Source organism: Thalia democratica, chromosome 2 (genome assembly GCF_965202585.1).
Source record: "Thalia democratica chromosome 2, ktThaDemo2.hap1.1, whole genome shotgun sequence".
NCBI classification, from domain to species: domain Eukaryota; kingdom Metazoa; phylum Chordata; class Thaliacea; order Salpida; family Salpidae; genus Thalia; species Thalia democratica.
The window spans coordinates 53936260-53943256 of NC_139166.1; the positions used below are offsets into that span (position 1 = coordinate 53936260).

The following is a 6997-nucleotide window of genomic DNA, read 5'->3' on the forward strand; positions in this document are numbered from 1 at the left end:
TCGTGTTTTTCAAAGCATCTCATTCTAATGTCTTTTCTTTTTACGTTGACCAGCTTATATAAAAGTGTTATATATAGCATAAAAACCTTTTTATTGAATATTAAGTTTTTCAATAAACTATTACCAATTTTTTGAAAAACTTAAAAACGTGAAATAAAAAATTAGCTCAAGTTAATTAGTAACTACAATTAAAGAAACTAAAATTTTAAGTTTTAATTTATACTTTTTACAAAAATAAAAGGATTTATTTTAAAAACTATAACTTCACATCAAAATTTAACTTGATTAACATACATCAAGCTTAGTTGAAATTTACGATGTATGATTAAATTTCTTAATTACTTGAACTATGTAAGTTTGAATATTTTGTACTATATGTTTTATAGCTACTCCGGTACAATAAACGTATGGTAATAACACGTTGATTACTTAAGTATGTAATGTTTTCGTTTTTAAAGTCTGAGTAAAGTGTTTTTGGTCATTTTTACAACAACTATTTTATCAAGAAAGGTGAATTTTTAACCTATCTGTTTATGCAATTAAACTAAGGCATTTTAAAGTATTTATCAAGTTTTAAATATAGTGCTTAACTAAAGAAAGTAGGTAGCATTTTAGAAAGTTGAAATTAGCAAAAGAACTTTCTTCATGTTTTACTAATTAACTACAAAAATCTTTTTAAACAGTGACATTCAGAAAAAAATAAATTACATGAATATGAAAATTTCTAACCATTAATTCCGAAATTCTTTAGGAACTGTGACCGATTTCAATTAAATTAAATTAAGCATTTCAAAGTTAACAATAATCGCTTAATATAAAGTATTTGAAAAAAAATCAAGACGTTCACACTAGATAAGTAAGTTTTCAATTCTTTTTATTTGTAAGTTTTTCACTGTACACCAATTAAATTTAGTTATAACGGAAACAAATATTGTTCATAACATCAAAAAACACTTTTGAACATATATTATTTTTGTAACTTTTTCTATCAGTAATTTAAGTCCTAAATATTTGAAGTAAACATCGCTATTACTTCTGTTCAAGCTTATAAAAAACAATAAGGTATTGTAAAATATTTTGAAAAATAAGGATTTTGTTTGATGAATCTTCTATAAAAAAAAATTACCTTGTGTTTAGATTTTAATTTTTAGAAGCAGTTAAACTATTTGATAGTCAAAACAAGTTAACTTAGTATGTATATTGTCGCCTTAGCACAAAAAGCAATTCTGTTTAGACTTTACTGTTTTTATAACTACAATACTTCAACCAAAATTCAAACTAATTATGTAATAGTAAAATTTTTCATTAGTGCAATTCCTTGATTCTTTGAATGAAAATAGTTTTGCAAAAAATTAACTTAGCAAAAGTAAATGTCCAACTCAAGTGCTTTTGAAATTTTTTACAGAATGAGATTGTATATGCTTTTCTGACGTATCATTTAATGTTACTTCTGTTTTATTCCTTACTGAACTGACTAGATATTTTAATTTCCTGTTGTTACAGAAGTAATTAATATTTTATACTGATATTTCAATTTTATTTCTATTTAGATGCTTAATTCAATTAGATCTAGAATTTTCTCACTTTTTACTTTTTGAAAAAAATTATAAATCAACAAAACTTAACGATCTGGTGTTGTGTAAAAGAATCATTTAATAAGGGACTTAAAAATAGTGAGTACTTGTGATAAATTTTTCACCATCATTACACAAAACTTAGTGCTTCTGCTTAGTCTTGTCTGCTGAAAATTGTTTGCTACAATATGAACTGATAACTAATATTTTGAACTACAAATATTTGTTTATCATACAGCTTGATTTTAAGGATATTGAAAGGTTTTGTTTAATGGACCAGCTTTTATAATTGGTTAATCTTTTATTCCACATTTTGTACGAGATTGTAGATGATAGAACTGAAAGCATCTTACAATTAAAAACATAATTTTATTAATTTTTGAATAGTTTTTATGCTATGCATATGTTTACATTCTAATTCTGTTAAGTGAGTAGGATTTAATTATTTTTTTTAATCCTTACGATATGCACAATGCAGTTTTAAACAAATTAGAATACCGTTTCGTAAAAAAGCTTAAATCGGAACTTTTTTGATTTACTAAAATACAAAAGAAATAGCTAGAGGAAGTTATAGCTGCGGATTTTAAATAATTTAAAGTTTCAAGTACACATTGCATGTAATGTTAAGTATGCTTAATTCAAAAAATTGCGTGATTAAGTCAAGGACTGGTTTAGTATTTAGAAAAACTGTAGAAATTCTTTTCTTTTTTGTATTAATTTCATCTTTGTTACTTGAAACAGATTCTTTTAGTAAAAATTTTTCCTGATCAATTTTGATAACAGCTAAGCAATATATTTCGATTATATGGAAATTTACGACAAAGATTAAAATCTTATAATTTTTATGTTTGATAAATAAAAATAACTCAACAAGACTTTTTCACGCAGATAAAAGCTTAATTATTTAAAATTTAATCATAATATAGCTCAATTAACGTCATCAAAACTTTATTTCTAAAAAAAAATAATATAAATGAATTACATTTACGTTTCAATTGAAAATTTTTCTAAAACAACTTCAAATGCTTTATTTTTATGTATGCTATTTATAATAAAACGTTTGATAAATAATGAAACCTATGAAGTTTTACAAGCAAGCAATGAAATTTCAACGGTATAACACAATCAGTAATATAAAAAAGAAGTTATATAAAAACTTAATTTCAAACTGAAGCTAAGAGAATAACAAAAGGACTTTTCTAATAAAAACAAGCTTAAAATTATAATAAACACGACTTTTCACTACTACAAAAAATGTTCTAAACACTGAACTAGCTATAGCTTTTCTTACTGGCTTATTAATAACATTTTTTTTCTTTGCAATATTCAATGAAAGATTTCCAATGATAAACTAGGCTCAAGACATCCGCGTTGCCAACGACAATTAGAAGGGATCTGGCCCTTGTTACTGCAACGTTGAACCTTTTACTACAGGACACGAAACCCAGTCTTTTTCTGACTTCGCTGTTGGGATTATTGACGTCACTTTTGGAATTACTAACGCCACATTTGGTAATACTGACGTCACTAGTGTTAACTTCTGATGAGCGGACTAGAGAAAGAATGACCACTTTTGATTCTTGCCCCTGGAAAGCATCAATCGTACTAACCTGTGGTTTTTTAATTGTTTAACTTATAAAAGTCATAATAGCTATTCAATTTTTAAATGTACTATTCAAAAAAGTTTTTTGATTTTTTCTTTATTACTTCTACTTCATTAAAGGTGTAGCATATAATAGCAAGTTTTGTAACTATTTTCAATTATTAAATTTGTTTAAGTTTACATTCAAATATATCATTAGATAATAAACATCCTAGATAACTTAAATAACAGCTAAAATTTCAGTATACAAAGTAACTAAGTTTAGACACGTTGCAGCTATAAGAGGTTAACGTAGCCTCTTATTTGTTTAAAACATTGTAGAGCTTACATTGACTTTTTGAAGTTTCCACTTTTTTTGTAGCATTTGTCTGATTTTCTGGGCCTGCATCTTGTAAGGAGTTAATACCACAATATCTTTCGCTTCAACTTTATTACCCGTAACAATTAGATTTGCATAGTATATTGCCTTATTAATTTCTTCAGAATTGTAGAATGAACGATTAACATCCTTTTCTTCCTTACCTTTAACACACTCAAATATGAGAGGAAAATTCGGATTGAGAAGATTTTCCCATTTTATAAAAAGTTCAGTTATGCTTTTATCCGTACATGCTGCTTGTAATTCATTCTCATAGAAAAGTTCTGAGGGTTTATCTATCAGGGATTTGTGGGATCTGAAGATTTAAAGGTAATGTAGTAATATCTAATGTGTAAATTTTTAGAGTAAAATTAAGATTTTTTTGACTAGTTCTAAACATTATTCTGGATTACTGATTTTTGTTTTATTTCTTATTAATTTAAGTTCAGTTTATGTATCAAGAAATACTTTAAAAACCGCAGTCTTGTGCAAAAACATGAATATTACCGCAGCGGCAATTATTATGCTCAATTAATTTTATGTCTTATTATAATGACAATTTAATTTAAATACGATTACCTGTAGTTTTTTGTCAGTTTGGTGATTAGCTTGGGATTGTAACCACCTTGATCAGCCTCCGAATGCGCTTTTTGCTCGTACAGTTTGTTCTCCATCAAGCGCTCCACCAACGAAATGTCAAGCCCAGACTTTTTGGCCAACCCTGACTTGACCACCGCTCCAAGCTGCTTTGGGTCACCCGCCAGTATCACTTTGCTATCCGGTGCCGCGGCAATGGGAATCAGACATTCAGGCTCGGTGGTTTGAGCCGCTTCGTCGATAATGACGTGTGTGAGTGACGCATTTTCGCAGTTGAAAAATTGGCCTGCATTCACACAAGTTGTAAATATTGCCCTGTAGCTGTTTGAAGTTGTTATGTTCAACCAAATACAGTATCAAAGCGTTTTATAAATCTACAGATATGTGGAGCTTAACACATTACTTACGGTTTGTTTATGTTTAAGGACAGTTTTGAAGAGAAACTTGAATATACATATATTCATTGAAATATGTATACATTTAAAGTATTTTAAACAATTAATTAATTTAATAATCTGTCCTGCATTTGCACTGTATCATAAACTAAGACTAAAAACTTTTTTTAATTGTCTGCTGTCAAAACTTACTTTTTTTAAGTTGATTTATTTTAAAATTTCAAACAAATTTTAACAATGTAAGAGAAAATCTTAAACCTGGTGGCTGTCGTAACGTCTTTGCAACAACGATATCTTGGTTGCAAGTTAGGACGCCTGTTAGAGTTGAACCTTATAAATAAATTTTTATCAACTTTTTCACTTTCATGTAGCTTTAGGCATAGGTTTTCTACTGCTTTATTACTGGGCGCACAGACAAGCAGACGGTTCTCTTCTGTCTTCAGCAGCTGAATGATGAGTTCAGTCAATGTGACTGTCTTACCGGTCCCTGGCGGTCCAAACAAAATATAAGGCAAATCTTTAGTGCATGACAGCATCTCTTTAACTGCAAGTATCTGCTCCCTATTCAGAGTTTGGTTATGGAATTCTATACCTTCGTTAGTTTCAATAGTTTCTTTTACAGTTTCTGGAAATAAGAAATCTACCCTATTTTCTTTGGCAACAAGATCTATGGCGTAGTGAGCTCTTATGAAATAAATTCGGCTGTAATAAAAAGTTAAGAAATCGTGATGGCCTACCTCAACATTACCTTGACTGTTTTCGTCGAACTTAACATGAATTGATTTATTTGATTTATCAGTGTGATGGATACGCCCTTTTAAAACACAACTCAAAAGCCGGTGTTTTACATGAACAGAATCTCCCGTTCGCATGTTGCTGTTATAATCAAAGTGATTTCCTAAGTCTATTTTAAACAATCCTTCATCTTTTTCAGACTTTGTAAGTTCTATATTGGGTACCTTTAGTTTTTGTAGAGCTTGTTGTTTTTCACAAATTTCCGATAAGTACAAAAGGTCATGGAATCTGTCAGCATAATTGCTTTTACTCAAGTTGTCTTTCAGTACTTTTGGTACTTTGCTTTCGTCAATAGGAGGGTTTTCAATACCATACAAACGCTGAGGCACTTGTGGCCAAGTTATGACTGAAATTTTTATTCCTTGCTTAACCGTAGAGTTGGGATTATTTTTTGAAACTGCATTTTTTTGTTTTCTTCCGCTCATTTTTAATATCCTTCACAAAAATTATTCAAAATATTTCTAAAAATATTTTTTAGTTTTAACAGCCAGATTTTAAATGTTTAAAGAAAATATTTTAAACTGAAGTTAACTTTACATTACAAATCTTCATTATCCAGACAGTTCTAGTTTTAGTATGAAGAGGTTTACACATTTACAAATATACATAACTATTAGACAACAGACAAACTGAGCTCAGATTAAAATGTTTTTTACTTAATATTAAATGAATAAAATTTATAACACTCCATAAATGGCATTTATTACTATCCTAAAATGTTTGTTTTCAAAGTTTTATTCAGGGTCAAAAACTTGTAGCTAAGAAATGCAATAAATAACAACCGATGATGAATGCAAATGGGCTAAAAATATAGACATAGAATAAAACGTTCAAACTAGTGCTAATCAATACAAACGCATAATAAATAAATGTTTAATCTAATGAAGATACTTATGTAGATTTCTGAGTTTTATACATTTATAGGTATCCTAACTTTAAAAAAAACTAACTTTAAGTAGGCATTATATTATGCTGTACATTTGTATTAAATTCACTCATAATAAAAAAGTTACATATAATTTAAAACTATCAACCTAAAAACTAATAGCGATCAAAATTATTTTCAACATAAATAAAAGCTAACTGCAATTATAAAAAGTTCTTTTAAAGCTTTTATCCCATAAATAACAAGTGTTAGTGTTAAGTTACTTTCAAAATTAACTATTATGATGACATATACAGCCTTAATAAGTTTCCAAGTACGATTAAATGGAGTTTGATGATAGTTGATAACTACTTAGAATTTCAATGTTTAATGTTTAGGCTATTTAAAACAGCAAACAATGATTGTGTGGAAGTAATCGAAAGTACCGAATACAAAACAAATAAGTTTAAATTTTTTAAATGGCCATAAATAGTACTTCATTTTTTAATAGTAATTCATTTTTTGATCAAGGTACATCATTTAAAACTTTATAACAAATTGGTGATACTCCTTTTTGGGTAACTAGATATATATATTTATTGTAAAATTGTTTTTAATAGAGAACTTTTATTTTAAATAAATATATATTTTGTTTTATTTTTGTACTTATTGATTTTTAAGAGAACAGCAAAGTTTAACTAATTTAGATTGAAGAGAAACAAACAAAACAATACCAAACATATATCTAAGCAGAAACAATAAATCAAACAAAAAAAAGTCTTTTACAAAACTTTTATAAAGCATTTTGAT

At 27.8% G+C, this 6997-nt stretch overlaps 1 protein-coding gene across 1 annotated transcript; it reads right to left on the reverse strand.

Annotated features, from left to right (window-relative positions):
- Positions 1-2522: 2522 nt before the first annotated feature.
- Positions 2523-5747, reverse strand: LOC145828715 (RNA helicase Mov10l1-like). Its single transcript, XM_082936471.1, has 6 exons — positions 4786-5747; positions 4115-4453; positions 3506-3851; positions 3073-3184; positions 2927-3033; positions 2523-2528 (listed from the first exon to the last, which is right to left on the reverse strand). The coding sequence occupies exons 1-6, from the start codon at positions 5745-5747 to the stop codon at positions 2523-2525; spliced, it is 1872 nt and encodes a 623-aa protein (XP_082792597.1).
- Between the last annotated feature and the right edge of the window lie 1250 nt (positions 5748-6997).